At 34.7% G+C, this 19,250-nt stretch overlaps 1 protein-coding gene across 10 annotated transcripts in view; it reads left to right on the top strand.

Moving 5' to 3' along the window:
- Prosap (SH3 and multiple ankyrin repeat domains prosap) overlaps window positions 1-19,106 on the top strand; it is a 145,022-nt gene extending 125,916 nt beyond the window's left edge. For 4 of the 10 annotated variants that reach the window (XM_085201266.1, XM_085201265.1, XM_085201269.1 and 1 more), the window contains 21 exons: window positions 964-1,089; window positions 2,079-2,259; window positions 3,995-4,314; window positions 4,787-4,981; window positions 5,486-5,552; window positions 6,432-6,683; window positions 7,059-7,226; window positions 7,982-8,097; window positions 8,645-8,745; window positions 10,418-10,622; window positions 11,461-11,566; window positions 11,815-11,922; window positions 12,402-12,494; window positions 12,809-12,904; window positions 13,125-13,254; window positions 13,641-13,767; window positions 14,154-14,265; window positions 14,734-14,882; window positions 15,138-15,248; window positions 15,698-15,819; window positions 16,560-19,106. In XM_085201266.1, the coding sequence (XP_085057392.1) occupies window positions 964-1,089; window positions 2,079-2,259; window positions 3,995-4,314; window positions 4,787-4,981; window positions 5,486-5,552; window positions 6,432-6,683; window positions 7,059-7,226; window positions 7,982-8,097; window positions 8,645-8,745; window positions 10,418-10,622; window positions 11,461-11,566; window positions 11,815-11,922; window positions 12,402-12,494; window positions 12,809-12,904; window positions 13,125-13,254; window positions 13,641-13,767; window positions 14,154-14,265; window positions 14,734-14,882; window positions 15,138-15,248; window positions 15,698-15,819; window positions 16,560-17,136 (3,462 nt within the window). In that variant the 3' untranslated portion in view covers window positions 17,137-19,106. Of the gene's footprint in view, window positions 1-963; window positions 1,090-2,078; window positions 2,260-3,994; window positions 4,315-4,786; window positions 4,982-5,485; window positions 5,553-6,431; window positions 6,684-7,058; window positions 7,227-7,981; window positions 8,098-8,644; window positions 8,746-10,417; window positions 10,623-11,460; window positions 11,567-11,814; window positions 11,923-12,401; window positions 12,495-12,808; window positions 12,905-13,124; window positions 13,255-13,640; window positions 13,768-14,153; window positions 14,266-14,733; window positions 14,883-15,137; window positions 15,249-15,697; window positions 15,820-16,103; window positions 16,190-16,559 lie in introns of all 10 variants that reach the window. The other 6 variants (XM_085201272.1, XM_085201271.1, XM_085201274.1 and 3 more) reach the window with 5 other exon arrangements.
- The last annotated feature ends 144 nt before the right edge of the window (window positions 19,107-19,250 follow it).

The following is a 19,250-nucleotide window of genomic DNA, read 5'->3' as shown; positions in this document are numbered from 1 at the left end:
GAATTATAAATCTTTGGCTATACGGTCATTTATAAGGCTGGCCTGGCTGGCATCGGCTTGACCCGTTGCGAACAATTCGTAATGTTTCTGCGTTGATTGCACTCTGTTTTATGTTGCACACATCAATTGTTGTATCATAAATCGATTTTAATTCTTATATCTCTAAACATAGCTGGATTTTAATTCTTTCGATATCTCTTCTAAATAAGTATACATTATGTTGTCAATTTTGAATTCTATAATTCGTTGCATAGATAAAACTTATATTTTGGTTAAGTAAAATTAATAACTATTAAATAAAACGTTTATAATTTTTCTTCTGACCGTAGATGAAATGTAAACAATAGCCATTGCGAGTCCATCGCGCGAGAACGTACTTTTTAATTGGTTAACGATTACCTAAGATTAATGGTGGAAAACTTGCTTAGTGGTGTGTTAATTCTTGTAGAGTCTAATCTAGATTAATTGTTCGCTAACACAAACCGATTTAGAGGAAATATTTTACTTCAATCTCTTACAAAATATTTTATTAAGATATCAAAAGTAATAGAGGTATGTAGTTAAATATCGTCTGGTAAATCTTATAAGCTATTTTAGTACGTTTGTAGCTTAATTGGCTAAAGACATGGAAAATTATCCATACATTTATCCAACCAACAAACTAAACTAGAGTTTTACTACCAGGACTAAACTACGCATCATGCTTCTTTGTCGAATAAATACTGAGAGTTAAATTTGTATTTTTGATTTTAAAAATACGGCGTTAGGTTACACTATCCTGCATTAACATTACACTTGGCATTAAATACGATACAGTTTCGTATACAAATACAATATGGCAAAGATATATGAAAAGCTATTTAATTTCTTATATAAATATATAGGTCAAAAAAGTTTTTCTTCTAATATTTAGTCGAAGTTATGTATATTGTATTAATAAACATTTTATTTTCTTATTTACAGGAATTGAAAGAGAGCTTCAACTATGGGTTGTTCTGTCCGCCAGTCAACGGGAAAGCCGGGAAGTTCCTGGATGAAGAGCGTCGTCTTGGGGACTACCCGTTTAATGGACCTGTTGGATACCTTGAGGTACGACATAGTTTTCTGTTGTCATAGTTGTAAAGTTACATATGACTCATTTGGTACGAGAATTATTTATTTTCACTCTTTTCTAATATTGAAAAAGCAATCAAAGTGTTTAAGCAATGTTTCCGCATACGTTGATATATTATACTTCTAAAATAAAGTGCAATTATGTCGTTGTTCCACTAAGAATTTCTGGTCTGCGTTCTTTGGTCCTGGTGCAAATTTGTCTGTCTTATTAAAACAACACGTGGATGGCTCTTTACCCCAAGAATACTCAAAGTTGTAAGGAATTGGGATATGTTATGTGGATATTACTGAATCTTCTTTCCTACCGAAAAGCTGAAACTGAAAGAACTTTGTAAATATTAGTTTTTTATGACAGTTAAAACATAATGAATATTAAACATAAGGTTTATTATTTTTTTACTTTACAACTATACATTTTATTACACACACTTCATTCTCCCAAAGAAGGTATTAAGTGTACTAAATTGCACAAATTGCTTGCCAGCCCTGCTCCCGTGTATGCCATACGTTTTCTGACCATTTAAATTTCAAAACACTATTAATTATAATGCATTAGTCTGCACACCGTATACTGCAATAACAAAAATATTTATGACCAGACCCAGTAAGTGGTTGCTTTAGACACCCATATTATTTAGCGTATAATTAAATGATTTATTTCAGAATAGAATTGTTGTTTTATCAGTAAAACGGATAAGAAAATAAATTGCTTCATTGTAATACAAAATCTAAAATCAACTTAAACCACTGAACCACTGAAAGGTTTTTGGAAATGGTAGATGTTAAAAACAGCGTAGAGCAGCGGTACAGCAGACTGGCTGTAAACGCAATGGTTGTGGGTTCGATTCCCCTTCGGGGAAATGAATTATTTTAAATTAATAGGGAAATAGATATTTATAATAGATTAATACAGAATTGAATCGCTTTGTATAATTGCTACATTTTTTCTCTTCAATATTTTACAGTTAAAGTACAAACGACGTGTTTACAAAATGTTGAAGCTCGATGAAAAGACTTTGAAGGCGTTACACTCGCGGGCCAACTTACGACGGTTCCTCGAGCATGTGACGCACGGACAGATAGACAAAATTACAAAGGCCTGTGCTAAAGGATTGGATCCGAATTTTCATTGTCAAGACACTGGCGGTAAGCAAATAGATATCTAGATATATCGAAAAATAATTGAAAATAATTTAATACATAAAAATAATTATAAAATATTAAATTTTAAATGGAAAAGTGAAATCGTCAAATCTATGGGCTCGCATATACGTCTAAAATTACTGAATCGATTTTTATGAAACTTGAAGTAATAAGTAAAACCTACGTGGGAATATAATAAATACTACATTTAAATAAAAAATATAATCTCGATGTCACTTTTACACATACATACATCTACAAGGCACACGTGCTTGAATTGAAAGCCTTCATTTAATACACTGGTAAAACTGATAATCTCCATTTTTGAAGTCAGTTAAAAACCAATCAAGAAGCAGCTATTATGTCTTCTAATAAGTATATTATTTTAGCCATAATAAGACAGTTGACAGAACTGCATTATTAAGCAAGTAGTACGAAATATTGCACCTGCGGTTAGAAACGCAAGTCACGACTCCCAATTCGCTCTAATAACCCACGGTTCATTCATTCAATTCAGTTCAGGATCAAACGACTTGTTTCACGTACAGAAGCTATTTTAATCATTATGTAGGTACCCCATGTATTATCTTCCATTGTTCTCCATACACTTAGCTAACTACCGGTTTCTTGTAATGCGAAAATTATACACGCTAATATGGACTTTATATGAAAAATCTAAAGTATTATTCACTATGGACGGGAAAAAATTTTTCAACTTCAATAGCATTGTATTAATTTTCATTGTTATGCCATACTGTATCAATCTCAATGGTGTGGATAATCCGAGATAAATGCTTTGACCTTGGAAACGACTAAAACCAATTTAGTATTACATACAATAGTTTTGTGAACGCGTGTTATGTTTCACGCTTCACGCGAGAATATTGATTATGTGAAATAAAAGCGAGTTTCAAATGGTCATTGTTTATTTTAATGAAAATTTATTTTTCCGTATTTGGTAATTGTTTTCTTTTGAAAATAAAAAAAAACACGTTTAAAATTAAAGTTAATAAAAGGAACAGTTTTTAAAGTAAGCTTGTGTTATTGAATAATACGTTTACAGTATACACCTAATTAAAGAAGTAAAAAAAGTTAGGTATATATTATGAAACTTTATTTAAAAAAAAAAGTATATTTAGTATTTTAAAAAAAAAAAACATTATATTCTACAAAAAAGTTTATTTTCTTCTATTCCTAATTGCACTTAGATATATATTTACAATTGAAATAAAAAAACAGATGTTACTTAATACTAGGATATTATTGATGACCCATAAATTTTTATGCATATGCTGTTTAAAATAGCATTCCTAGACCTTAAATGATAGTTAAGGCATACGTCCCGTGCTGGGATCGTGACGTTTTATTAGAGCAAATTGCAGTAGCACCAGTGATTACGAAACAACTAGTTGTAGTAGTACAATTTCAAAGACATTGAGAATTAATTTCTTATGTATATCTCAAAGCTATGTAGATTATGTTTACCATTTGCAATCGTATGCTTATTGTATATATTATATTGGAATTATGTCGAGAACTTTGTGTGGTAGAGAATTTAAATTAATATGCATTAAAAAAAACATAATATTGAAAATAGGTTATTTACTGTTGTACCTAATACTAGTTACTTTCACTTTTCATAATATATGGTTTAATTGAATTTCTTTCACTTAAAATCAGATGCAGTTATGAAACATGCAAATGAAACTTCTGCAATAAAACACTTTTCTCATTTTAGAAACTCCACTAACAATCGCAGCCGGCCTAAAATCCCCTGGTAAATTACTAATCGCTCTCGTAAACGGTGGAGCACTGCTCGACTACCGAACCAAAGACGGCAGCACGGCTATGCACAGGGCTGTCGAAAAGAATTCCTTGGAAGCTGTGAAGACACTATTGGAACTTGGCGCGTCACCAAACTATAAAGACGGCAAAGGATTAACGCCCTTATATTTGTCTGTAACGAACAAAACTGATCCGTTATTGTGTGAAACGTTGTTGCACGATCACGCGACGATTGGGGCGACCGATTTGCAAGGATGGCAGGAAGTGCATCAGGTATGATGTTTATATAATCATATTTTTATTAGTTTCACGATATATAATTTTTGGATAGAATAAGTTGCAGGGTAAACAGAGTTATTACGTTTCTTTATTTGTCTTTCATGATGTATCAGGCAGGACACACATCTGCTGTTTTCTCAAAGAAGTGCATAAACTATGGGCAAAACAATATTATTCTACGATTGTTCGTAAAATAAATATTGTTTTGGATATAAGAAGCGATATCACGTTACTACTATATCAATAAACAATTAGCTTCTGGCATCATGTTACTTTAATAGCAGTCAGCTTAATGCGTTGGACGGGGTCTGGATTAACAAGTCATATCTGCTTTCATTAATAAGATAAAAGTTTTGTAGTTTTTGAGCAAAAGTGTAACAAACATCAATCCTCACAATATTATTTTCTGAGATAAAACAGTAAATTAAAAAGAACTTTATTATTTATGAACATTTAACAATTACAGGCATGCCGCAATGGTTTAGTCCAGCATCTCGACCATCTTCTATTCTACGGTGCCGATATGAATGGTAGAAATGCATCAGGAAATACCCCACTCCATGTATGCGCGGTGAACGCTCAGGACTCGTGTGCAAGACAGCTACTGTTCAGAGGATGCGATAAGGAGTCCTTGAATTTTGCTAACCAAACACCTTATCAGGTAAGAGATAATAGTGTTTTCTTTCTTTTATAATTATTTTACTTTGTGAAATTAAGTACTGTTGATGATTGTTATAAGTTTTTGTATTGTTAAGTTATAATTAAAAAAAACAACTGATTCTTAACTTACTTCCAATGTAAGCTATACTATATTATAATGACTAAAAAAATGGATATTTAGAACAATGTGTCGATTCCCATTTATTTTATATAGTAGGTAACGTAATCTGCATGAAATGAGAAAAAAAATGGCAATATTTGCAGAATCCTTAAGCATTACAGATTATAATTAAGCCAACGTTGTTAGAATAAAGTTCATTTTTATTTATAGGTGCAATTTATAGTTTTTTTACGTTTATTTATTTATCATTTAATCATTTCACTGCAAGAACCCATCACGAAATTTATTATAAAAAAATATCGGTTTATATATTTATTATTATTACATATTGTAACTAAATTTAAATAGCTATTTTTGTTAACATTGGTAAAATTAAAATTCCAGGTGGCAGTAATAGCTGGCAATTTAGAACTTGCTGAAGTCATAAAGAATTACAAATCAGAAGAAGTTGGTGAGTTATATCCATTTGTTGTGCATGGACTTGGCTGCTTCTTTAAAAACATATTTTATTATTTTAACGGATGGACTATGCATTTTTTTCTGCGCCAAATCAGAGTTTAAACGTTAAGTTTTAAAACTGTAATAATAATATGAATTCATGTTATTCATTGATTTATTTATTTTTTTATATTCTTTAAAATTTTTACTAAATTTATCGACGGAAATGGACTAAGTTACGACATAAATATGTATATTTTCAGGACTTATGTCTAATTTACGTCGAAATTTGCTTTATTCTAACAACCTTGGCTTAATTATAATATACAATGCTTAAGTGGATTCTGTATGTGTTGTATATGTTGTAATTATTTTTCTTATTTGACGCAGATTACGTTTCTAATTTACAGGTTAAAAGCACGTGGCTTTATATAGTATAGTGTGTAATTTTATTTACATATATTATAGTATAGAATTATGCGATATTGCATGAGGCCATCCATCTATCTATCGAATATTTCTATTCCATTGCTTACTATCATTATATGGTGATGGTTGTATATACTATGAACCTAGTTACATACGTATCTACATATTATGTATAAGTATAACAATTGTGAAAGTCGTATCCGAATTATAAATTAAGTATTTTATGTATATATACACGTGTATTTTCTGTTATCGTCATGTATTACTTGTATAACGTTTATTGTTAATAATATTATAATAATTAAAATTTATTTATTTTATAGCACGTTTATTTTCGTTGGATTTAAAAAGCGGGAAGAGTTATATTATTAATAATTAATTTGTAATTTGTATTTGTATTGTATTGTTTTTTTCCGCACGTTTTTTTACTATTTTTGTTTGGTGGGTAACGAATCGATTGCAGTGCCTTTTCGGGGTCCGCCGCGGTACAATCCGAAGAGGAGGTCGGGAGCGTGGGGCGGATGGTGGTCGGCCGGGGATCGATCATCTTTGGCCTCTTCTACACGAATTCCGGCAGAATTGGACGCCATCTTGCGAAGACCTCAGCTGTCAACGAATTCTCCATGCAGTTTAGACCGCCCATTTTCCTCCGCCTCGTCAAGCATCAGCGATGCGAGCCACCCCAGCCATGAAGATGATGCCAGTATAATTACAGGTACTTGGCCCGAGTGAACAACCATCACCATGCACCGACCATTCACCGTCGCATGTTCTGTGTTCATGTAAATAATAGATGTTACCACGATCCGCTTGTCCGCTTCATTCCTTTCGAATTACTCGTATTTTAGGATGCCCCTTTGTACCATGTTAGGTATAGGTATTGTTTTGACCCCTGTGTGTTTTTAAGATGAAATATTTTTTATTTTAACAAGTTCTAAATTCAAGAAATACAAATATATAACGTAAAAAAACGTAAAAAATCGTCTAGCCTATCAATTTAACAAGCAAATCGCAAAAAGTTTAGGACAAAAAGATATAAAGGCCGTGCCACACGGTCATCCTAATCCGCGCGTTACCACGCGACCAACAGATAAGAGCGCGGGTGACACCAGCGACATTATATCGGACTCGAGCGGCGTCGGCACCTCCACATCCGACACCACGTGCTCGCTGCAGCCCGCCACCGCCGTGTGTCTCACGCCCTACGACCCCGCCGCGCCCGGACACCTGCGTCTTAACCAGGGGGACATCATTGAAGGTATATCTGAAATTATCTCTATACTAGCCGTGTTTAAGTTGATAAGTCAGGTTCCGTACAATCATTTTTAATTATCATATAAATCAATTATAGAATTAGTAAAGAGCTAAATCGATAGCATTATTTTACAATAGAAAACACACACAAACTTGTGATTTTTTAATTATTATCTTACTAAAATGTTGTTCTTTAGTATAAGAACTAGTTTTCCTAAAAATATGATTTAAAAAATGATGTACATACGACTTATCAATTCACGTCTGGTACGCCTATTGATTGATTCATATAATTGGAAACGCGTCTATAGGAAATGCCAGTTCTATTTTTTTATTTTAGTTGAAAGTTAGTCATTATAGGAGACACTCCTATAGTAGGCATGCACGCTAATTAGTGCGCTAGAGGCTTAGTACTTTTTAAATAGCGAAGTTTAATATAATATAAGTGATATACTCGTATATAAAATGAAGGAACGTTCAAATTATAATCATTGCACTGACTAATAATGTTTGTGATTTGTCAAGTGACTAACAATTTTTAACAATGACTGAAATTACATTTACCTTTCAATACATTGCCACATAACTAAAACATTAAAATATAACTAATTTAATGAAAAATATAAATTATTAAATTTTACATTTCAAATAATATTTTTATTATTTTGGCATATATTTACTATAGTTTGGTGTAAACAATAAAAAACAGTTAACAAAACTAGATTAAGTATTTTTATTACAAATGATCTAAATCAATAGTAACGGGAGCGACGGACGACGGTCTGCTGGAAGGGTCGCTGCGCGGTGTGAGCGGGCTGTTCCCCGCGCACTGCGTGCAGGAGGTGCGATTGCGACAAAACGCGCATTTACATCAGGTCTGGATCTGCCTTTATATTTTGATTGTATCTTTAGTAAATATTCATGTTTTTTTTGCCAATTTAGATTTTATGCCAAGTTACTTTTTTCCACTTTCCACCTGAATTCGAAACTTTGCGAGTTGGCGTTTAGAAATCAACGCAGCTCATTGTCTTGCCAGAACACGAAAATGGAAATTCTATTTTTCATATTTACTTTGTTATAAATTGGTTATTTTTAACGGATTTAAACTGTTATTCCACACTTTGGAATATAAATTGGTTGGAATATAAATATACTTTTTAAAGTGGTTTTTGATTGTAAATTTGATAGTGAAATTGTGGATGTGCGGATTAAGAGTGGAATAAAGGTTTTCTTTACCTTGCTTCTCAGCGTTTTTTAATTCTTATAAACCATTGTAACTTCTCATATACAATTTTATAGACTCATATAAATGTTCATACAAAAAATAGTCAAAATATTTGTGTAGAAATAGACTACATTTAAATAAATCGAATGATTTATTATTTACTTTATCTAAATAAAAAAAAACTACAAATATTGCAGGTGCTATCTTCTGGGCCCATCCACCATTCAAGGGTGACAGGTCGACGAGAAATGGCGCTCAGCAAAACATACAGTGCTACAGCGCCGAGGATAAAAAAGACGTTAGTAAATATTCTTTTTATTTTTAGCTTTACGTCAATGTGACAGGTTGTTAGTTAAATTCCCACACGAGGAAATAAAATATTTTCATTTTCTTGCTCTGGTATTAAGGCAAAACGCAGTTCCGCCAAGTTCCGAAAGTGGAGAACGAAGGTTCTTAACACTAGGTTCCCTCTGCCTATCCTGCTATATGCGGGATATAGCGTGAACCTCAAAATATAATTCCTCAAAAATTAATTTAAAAAAATCTATTTGCAACACAGGACAAGTCGGATGTCAACAGTCTATCATGTAACAATACAATTGTCTACTAAACAATTCTTTCAATTTAGCAAACACTGTAGTTTGTAAACAACATAATTTAATTTGAATGTTGTTCATACTTGCCGTTGTCGCTCAGTGTCAATGTGCATATCAAAACAAGTGTTCAAACGCGCCTTCACTAATAGTACTCTCGGATTAAGAACAATATGCTATTCAAAAATTCTTCGAAAGTTACTTATAAAAAGCGAAAGGTAAACGTTTAAGTAACTCTATATAATTAATGTATATGTTAAGCAAATTAGATATAATAATAAGATAAAAAAGAATACGGACCAAGTGTCTGTAGTGGTTATAGTATTAATAACAAGAAAGAAGTTTAAGTTAAGTATTAATATATTTTTTAACCGACTTCTGTAAGAAAAGGAGGTTATTAATTCGACTGTATTTTTTTTTATTATTATTATTTTTTATCTTTCGTTATTCAGTAGTTATGTGTTCTGAATAAGATATTGTGGGTGACTGCATAATTATGTCCAATTGGCAAGCGTGAGGACGTCCTCAGAGGACAGGCTGATGTTGATGATGATGACGATGATATATTTTCAAACTCGCAATATATTTTTGTATAGATTATTATGCCGACATTTTATAGGCACAATAATCAAATAGTTATTAAAGTTTAACACGGTTTATTAAAAATAATAGAAAAGAAGATAAAATATTCATTTAAGTTTTTGCACCAAACCAAATTCCTTTAATTACATAACGTTAAATTTACGTATCTATAGATAATGATGAATCGTTCTCATGTGTTTTATTCCGACATTAATTAATAATACAAAATAATAAATAATTATAATTTATATTATAATAATTGGACTAAAATTTACAAGTCGTGTCAAGTGTAAACCTGTAAATGAATATAAAATAATGTATATATGTATGTACAAATACAGAATAAATAGTATGTTAGGTAACGCGATGATTTATGAGATTACTATAGCCTCGCTCGGTAATATAATATTAGAAATAATCCATATCCGCTGGAGCCTGATATTTTGTTGTATTTAATTACATTTCGCTACAACGAGCGCAATCCACGTATTGCTCAGACTATTGCAAGAAATATTCAAGTTTTTAACAGAACAAAATTATTTAATTCATTTAAATTAACCTTTTAAGTGTTTTTTTATTGGATTCGAGATATATTTTGGTTATTTATAGTGACCACATTTTACTAAGTGATAATTGAAGACGAGTGAAGTGCGAGTAAATAATTTACTTGTTTTTAAAACGAGCTGATATCCGAAACCAGAAATGGGATTTTAAAATATATTTGTTTGTACATAACATTCATAAGAAACGTTTTCTAGCAGTTTTATCATCTTATCAAATCTATCTTATTCCCAGTTACGGCAATATGGAAACAAAAACCGTAGTTCTCCATCGAGCCCGTCGTGGTTTCGGTTTCGTACTGCGCGGTGCCAAAGCCTCATCCCCACTAATGGAGCTACGTCCGTCAGAGAGGTGTCCAGCGCTGCAGTACTTGGATGATGTGGACGCGGGCGGAGTGGCTGATCGAGCTGGTTTGAAGAAGGGAGATTTTTTGATTGCTGTAAGTATTTTATCATTAGGTTAAAAAATTGTATTTTAAAAAGAGCAATTGTTGAGGTTCCCGTTAACTCAGCTGATCGCTGATCTCAGCAGTCCGAGTCGATGGTTACTTCCTGTAGTATATTTTAAAATATTATTTTTGATTTGTCATAATAGTACCTATATTAATTGCGGATGAATGAAAGATATTAATATATTACAGTTAGTAGATTTATTAAATTGCTTATGAGAGGATGTAATATCAGTATGTATTTAAAGGTGGTAATTATTAAATCATTTTAAAATAGAAAAAAAAATCTCAAAAGTAAAGTGAAAACATTAAAGTAGATTATTATTTTATTATATATTTTTCGTTATATCGTTTTATTCTTTATAAGTTTTACAATCACTTAAAACAATTATTTAAAACCTTCAATACCTACCCACAAACGTATAAAAATATAATTATATTTATTAAAGATTTCTTATTACATACATATAATTGTAATTTATGATTTTAATACAATAATTTTATGCGGCGGATAAAATTATTTGTCGATGACTGCCAGTAAACACTTAAAAACGGACTGTAGCCCGTAAAATCATGTATAAATAATAAAAAGATAAAATAATATTTAGATAAGTAAGGCCATCGTAGTACAACAGCTCACCATAAACGCGGTTTTGAGTTCGATTCCTGTTCGAAAAAAGAATTATTCGTATTTTCTCGCTCTGGTAACAAGACTTCTCGACGTTCAACCACTCAACACACTTGCTTGGGGAAGGGAACGTCGCAATACTAGGTTCCCTCTGCCGATTAACAATTTCTTATCATATAGAAAACCTCTTTCGTTTGCCAGATCAATGGCGAGGACGTGTCGGCCGCGTCGCACGAGCACGTGGTGGAGCTCATACGCGGCTCCGGCGCGCTCGTCTCCATGACCGTCGTGTCGCTCAACGGACATGGTTTGTAGCGTCTCATGGTTAATTTAAACATATTATATTATGTAATAGTCATATTATATTATTTTTTTTTTAAAGGAAAAACAGAAAAGTTTGTAGTGTATGTAATATTTAAGTAATTGTTGAATTTGCTTGATTTCTTAGCAGAACTGCGTTCTGAACCGTTAATTGCTTTATAAAATGTGATTGCAAAAGTAGCATAATTTGTGTTTCAAATGAATCAATTAACTCATGTCTATTTACTATTACAGCGTTTAACGCCGAAAGCGCGTGTACGGTACCGGCCAGTAAGTCCCAAACACAGCTGTCGAACTCTGGACGGCCGTACGCCGCAACTTTACCGAGGAAGGCTGCTGCTGGTAATTTATATATTAATACTATTTTAGAAAGCATATAAAAAATTGAATATAGCGGTTATTGAACCCTCGTCGTACCTTCTTGAGAGGTTTGCAATATTTAAGTAATACACCTTTTAAAGTTTTAACTTTATAAATATATTTTTAATTTCATCCTGTATCCCACACTTAGCATAGCAGGCAGAGGAGACCTGGGAACCTGGTGGTAAAACCCTCCGCGCCTAGTAAGACACTACATTCCCCTCTTTTCGCCTAATTCTGGATGCGTTACGGGTTGTGTAGTGGAACTCAACGCCCTTTGCCTTGAAGGGAATGGAGTGTTATAACACAAGACTCGCCCTCCTCAACATACAAAATTTTAAATATTTCATTCCCCGAATTGAAATCGAACCCACAATCGTCGCGTTGCCAGTCGCACGCTAGTGCCACCGCACCACGAGATCCTATAATTTAGTATATTATATAATACAAAATTGTGTCAGGTCGCAGCCCCGCGCCCGCGCCTCCCCGCCGCGACCCGCGCACCACCCTGAGCGTGGGCCGCGCCAGGGCCAAGTCTATGGTCGCTGGACTCGGTAACACTTTATTTATACTTTAATTATTATATTATTTAGTTAGAATACAAGAAAAGCAAGAGAAGCTTTATTCTGTTTCCTGCATAGCGGGGTAGGATGAGTGAACCTATTATAGCATAATTATGTTAAATGTATAAAATATAAATTGTTGTCCTAAACATATTTTACTAATTAGCAAATCTATAAAATAATAAAAAATATGAAAAAATATAAATTAAAAAAAATCCCTTTTTTATGCAAAAAAAATTACCAAAACCGAAATCATCATAATAAAAAAATTCAAAAATTTACCGTATATCATAATGTTCCTATAGAAAATGGTGGTGAAAAAGAAGAGAGCTGTGAGCCGTTGAGCGTAGCAGGCAAGTCGTCGTCTGCCGAATCTGTACAGTTACATGGCGGTAGCAATAGTGAGTGTTGTTTATATTTGTATTTATTTTATTGATTATATTAATTAAAAGATTTTACGTTACGTTAACACATATATAGATAATATTAATAATACAATTTGTATTCATTTTTTATTCGGACTTTTAATGTGTATTTTTAAGCCGACCTATGTAGTATATTCTTAAATTAAATATTATATGTACATCCACATATAAGTGACAGCGTATATGGTAATTGCAGGCAACACGCCGGCGCAGGGCACGCCGGTGGCGCCGCGCACGGCCTCCATCCGCGCGCGCCCCGCCTCCGGGCGCATTACGGCTGCCGAGCTCGAGGAGCTGTTCCAGAGGCAGGCCGACGCCGACCACGCGTACGTATATGTGTATACTAATACACATCTAATTATTTATTGTTTTTTATTTTTTTTACTCATATTTCTCGCCGTATATAGCCACGATGTTTTTCATTATCTATTCGTTATATGTAAAAACTTATATGCGTGACATATGACATATATTAATAAGGTAAATGACTCTAATCGCAGCTACAGTGGGATACACCGAAAAGATCAACCTGATGTTATATAATCTACAACCTTTTTAGTTATTTAATAAATGGACTATACAACACAAACAAAATTTTACTTATAATTTTAACAAAAAAATGTACTGTGATAAGGGAATTCAACCAAACATAATCTGTTAACTTCATAATATTATAAATATCCTAATTAAAATGATAATTTTATTCTTTCAGCGGCGGTGCCATGATGACCCGGTCAGCGTTTCAAGATAATGGCGCCTCTCCGCATGCCTCACCGCCGGCCTCCCCTCGAGCCAGGGTGTATGCTTCTGTCGCTGACATGAAACGGAATAAGACTAAGGTAAGCTTATAATAATACTAAAACTGGTACTAAACCTGGAAAATGAGCATGAGCTTACCTTACCTTCTGTACCCGTTCCCAGCATCCCACTGGTTGTGGGTTCGATCCCCACTCTTGGAAGTAAAATATTTATTCAAATTTATATTTTCATTTCTTCGCTCTGGTGCAAAAAGTGGGAAAAGAGTGTCTTAACACTAGGTTCCCTCAGCCTACCTGCTGTGTGCGGGATACAGCGTGAAGCTGATTTGATTTATTTTCGACTCTATTTATTGAGTTAAATAGCAATAATGTAAAATTAATGATAGCTTTATGTTCATTCGAAGATTCAAAGGTCTATTAGAATAACAAATATATTAGATTTGAATAAATAAAATTGACGTTTACAGTTGCTGACCAAGTCTACCGGCACGCTGCGTCGCGACTTCCACTCGACCCCGGACCTGGCGGCGGAGCATGCGGCGCGGCCCCCGCGCACGCGATCCAGTGAGGATGTACACGGTACTAATATTTTGCTATTTTTCATTATTTCATTATTAAATATTTTTATTTAACCGACATATTGACAAGACAAAACTTAACATAATTTCAATAACATAGGTAATGTCTTGAATTCAAAGGGAAAGCAGTGATCGACGGTATTTTTATCTTCCCTGCTATATGCAGGATACAGCGATAGACTGAACTTTACCAATTTTAAAGGCATCTTGAATGGCGGTGCTCAATCCTGCGCCGAGGATATTAAATAATTCATTCATCTAAGTGGGATCGAACCCACAACCGTGTTACGGTCAGACGCTGTCTTACTAGTGACTACGGCACCAAACAGCTTCAATGTAATAAAGTTCTTAGATTGCTCAATTTCATTCAAATTAATTTTAAATAATGATTAATTATGATTAATTGGAGTATATTCACACTATACACTAATCATTAAGTTCAAAATAAATAAATCTCCCTTCACCCTAGAAGGCCCGCGCGGCCCTCCCCCCTCCGAGGCTCCTCCGCCTCCCCCCGGCGCGCCCGCCTCCTCCTTCAGGCCGGCCGCCGCTGCCAAGCTGTACGCCTCGCCGAGGGACCTGGCCGCTGTGGCGTACCGACCCACCGCTGAACTTAGTGTGAGTTGTCTTATTGTAATGAAACTATATTTTTTGTTATAACAATAATAAATAATCAGTTCAAACGACAATTACACTATACAGCGTAATATATTATTTGTAGTTTTTGAACATTAAACACTACAAACCTTACCCACCCCAGTGGGGATGGAGGGGGAGTGTAAGTGTCTTGACGGGAACGAACCCTTTGTCTACCCTGTAATGTGTGGGATTGAAGTTTATATATATATAAAATGTGTATATCTATTTGTATAGGCTCGTGCGGGCCCGCGCTCGTGGTCAGGTCCGACGCGCGCATCCTCCGCCGACGACGCGGCGCACCAGTACGCGCAACCCATCACACTGCACGGCGCCTTTGTGAGACAGGTGAGTTTTTATTCCATTATTGTTTAATGGATTCATTTAGAAGAGATTGGTTTAAGTAGTAAATCGAAAATTTTACAATTCTTCTATTATATCTAATGATCTCTGTTAACCTATTAAATTATAAGATCATTTATAGGATAAATGTAAGAGAGTCAATATAATAAATAAACCAACCACAATTTTTTTTTTTAAATCTAGTTAAGCATGTTTAAAGTAAACAAAATAACGGAATGATTTACCTTATTTAGTTTGTAATATATTTTTATATACTACATTACTTTTGCAACTAATTCATACATTCGGCTTTTCAAAATATTTCAACTTATTTCTAAATAATTCATAATTTAATTTCCATGTCCACCATTCTTTTACTATCTAAAAGTATCTATAAGTTATAATTTCAAATTTTGATTATCCAAATTATAAAATAGAATCACCATCGTCCACAGAACTCGACCCCCGCGCCGCCCATCCCCGAGCCCGACTACAGCATGTCGGAGTCGGACGAGGACGCGCCCAAGCGCAGCGCCGACGCGCCCGTCGCCGAGACCAGCGCTAATAGCAACACTAGGTATCAATACTTATACTTCACTAAGTATCTTACACGTAGCAGGATAGATAAGGAGAACCTGAGGTAGATAGTGTTAAAATTCTCCGTTCCCATTTGGATACTTTCGTTTCCCACTTTAAAAAAAAAGTGTAAAATAAATAGAACAAACAATATGAATATGTTATATTAAATTACGTATTATATAATATTGCGTAGTAATGGGATGTTTGGTTAGTGTTGTTTTTATTGTTTTATTTTCAGGGATTAGCTGTTTAAGCAGCAAGTTTTCTTAAAATGTATTACAGTTTCAGGAAACCATTTTACTCAACAATATATGAATATGAAGGAGAAGTTCGTTAGTAGTTAATAGAGATTGCATATTTTAGGACAGGTATAGTCTAAAATTATATCACAGACATTTTCGTACAGCTTCTGTCCTTGTCTTTTGGGGATGTCATCAAATTACAAATCACTATTGGGTTATCACTTACAATTAACAGTTTTCACCATGTATATTTTTTGTACAAAGTTTACAGAATTTTAAGTTTGATATAACAATAACGATAGAATTTTAATAATAAAATTTGATCATTTGTTGTAATTACATTTCTTTAATTTTATTTAAATGCATATTCTTCGTGTTTAATTTCTGTTTAGATCACGTCTGTTTATGTCTTATCGATATTAACGTTTCGCTTAAATAATCCTAAGACATAATTGACAAATAAAATAATTGATAATTCGAATATTCTCCATTCCAGCGGCAGCAGTTCCGGCTCCGGCTCAGCATCGATGCAGCACTCGTTCTCCGTGGACGAGATACAAAAAATCCGCACGAGGCTGAAGTCGTCGCGCTCGTGCGGCGACGAGCTGTCCGCCTCGCTAGAGCGCGACGATGGCGACAACTCGTCCTCGGGCGTGTCCTCCGACCAGGAGGCGGCCGCGCGACCGCGCCGCGACAAGGTGTCCTTCTGCGCCTCCGTCACCGTCAAGTCCGGCAACGACGTCATCAGCACCGAGCCCGTGCACTCGTCCTCCGAGAGCCTGGCACTGCCGCCCATGCAGCGCCACAACTCACTGACGCGCAAGCGCGCCGCCGCCGCGCTGGTGCGCGCGGGCGGGCGTGGGCGCTCCGCCGCCGAGCGCCTAGGTGTGGACGTGGACAAGGCGCCGGGGCGCGGTCGCGCCGTGGTGTCGCTGGCGCAGCTGCCGCCGCCACCCGAGGAGGAGGCAGAGGGCGCACCACCGCCCGCGCCGCCCGTACTGGCGCCGCCGCCGCAGTTCAGCGACCGCGTGCGCGTCGTGGCTGCACTGCCCAAACGCGCGCACCTGCACTAGTCCGGACGGACCCCGAAACAAGCCAAAGATTTATAGTATTTATTATTGAGACGTTCTTATATAGTTGAAGCTAATTTTTATACATTCCCTTATTAATTGTAGTACCCTCTGAGTCTATTTATTGCGCCCCCCTCTGCGACGCGAACGAGTGCCATCGTGACTATTGTTTTGTAATATTTTTTTATATTCATATGTATATGTAAATATTGAACGTGTGTAGGGAGAGCGGACGAGGAGTCTGTATATACAAATATATATCCGGCCAACGAGATCGAGATGAGATACGATATAATCGCAATATTTATACATATACTTTGTTATTATTGAAATCTATTCGTGTTTTAAAAGGAAATAATTATTTGATTCGTCCAATGTGAGTACACTTGCGGTCCGCTCTCCCGACGCGCTCTTGATTCCGTGCTTTAGTGCGTCGTCCATTGTAATGTACATTTTATATTAGCTCTGCTTGTGCCGTGATTTCAAATAAAAAGTAACGCTAAATAAATGATATTAAATAAAGAAATACAAAATAATATATTATTTATAACTTTTTAAATTCTATGTCACATTACACAAACAAGTTACTTATTGAAATGACGTCACGGACAGAAAAGAAATTTTACGAATATATATATATGTATAACACCAATATTTAAAATTTTTGTACTCTGATTATTTAAATACATACCATATTTATAGATTATTAGAAAGTGCTGCGGTTTAATTACTAACTCGAGAACAATCTTCGATGACGTGTTGAGTTAATTTTCTTTCAGAAAATTTACAAAACTGTCACAAACTCTTGGAAGACCTCCTCTAGATGTATAATAAATAGATAAATAAAAATAGGCTTTCGTCTCTTTGGAAAACGTATTTTAGATCTACATTATATAATGATATTAAAATAAAATCTTTTCTATATTCTGAGTATAAATTCAAAGACTTTAAAATAAGCATATCGGAGGTAATCGGTCTAAACTCTAAATAATTGCACCCGCAGCAATGCTTTCTTAGTTTAGACTGCACTCGCGACATATTGCAACTTGTCGCTAATAAATTCAAGGCCTGGATGATTTGCAATTATGAATCGAATAGCGGAGATACAACTAGGAATTGCCTCGACGGAATTATCGTACTATAGCCAAGATGGCGCGGGCGCAGTGCGACTCTTTATGAACTCCACTCTCTTTTGATAACATTCTTATATTATACAATACAATTTATAGACCGTTAGCGGTATTTCCTTTTGTAATAGACTGGGGTAGAGGTATTAAGACAGTAAGGTAGTGGGGTAGGATGCGCTAACGCCCGCGCCGCTAGCCGAATTCTAGCATATTACTAAGTAAAGTCCAGTATTACTCGAGTCGAGTCAAATATTACTTGGTGGAATCGACTATTATTCGAGTCGTGTCGAGTATTACTTAGTGGAGTCGAGTGTAGCGGGTCGCGTAGGACCCTTCGCGTACGATTAGCACAATCGATTCATTTCCATTATCGATGTATTATTGAGTTACTCTTCTTGTCACTAATTTAAGTTGTATAAATGTATTGTCTACTTAAGGCATAGATAGGTAGTAGTAATTATATTAGGGCAATATTGATGATTCTAGACTAACCGAAGGGGACTGGACGGTCTTTGCCAAATTTCTACTTCAAAATACTGTCTTAAACCATTATTTATGTATCTCATTTAATATTTCTTAACTTACATAATTTTAAAACATTTAAAAGTGCCTACATTTTATTCTTTTGTTACGCAAAATCGATTTTTTTAATAAGTCTATATAAATTGTATTACATCTCCACAATCTATGTTTTGAAGTGGAAATTTTAAGCCAAAAAAGCAACCCCGTCACGTTTTGTATAATATATACCAACAATTGTGTTTTACATTTCATTTGAATCTCAGTATCGGACGTGTAACTACAACTTGGTATACTTTCAAATGAAAAATAAATGTTTCATCACTTTATGTGTGTATTATTTGTCTAATTAATATTAATACTTATTCTTAAATATATCAAAGAATATTTTAACCTTTAAAACTAATATAATTCACCACAATATTCTACGCTATGTAATAGGATACTTTAAGGATTTTGAGGAGATTCATT

Source organism: Heliconius melpomene, chromosome 17 (assembly GCF_056956725.1).
Source record: "Heliconius melpomene rosina isolate 202511_hmr_F chromosome 17, ASM5695672v1, whole genome shotgun sequence".
Lineage (NCBI taxonomy): Eukaryota > Metazoa > Arthropoda > Insecta > Lepidoptera > Nymphalidae > Heliconius > Heliconius melpomene.
Note: the sequence above shows the minus strand (reverse complement) of the source record. Positions and strands in the feature narration are given on the sequence as shown.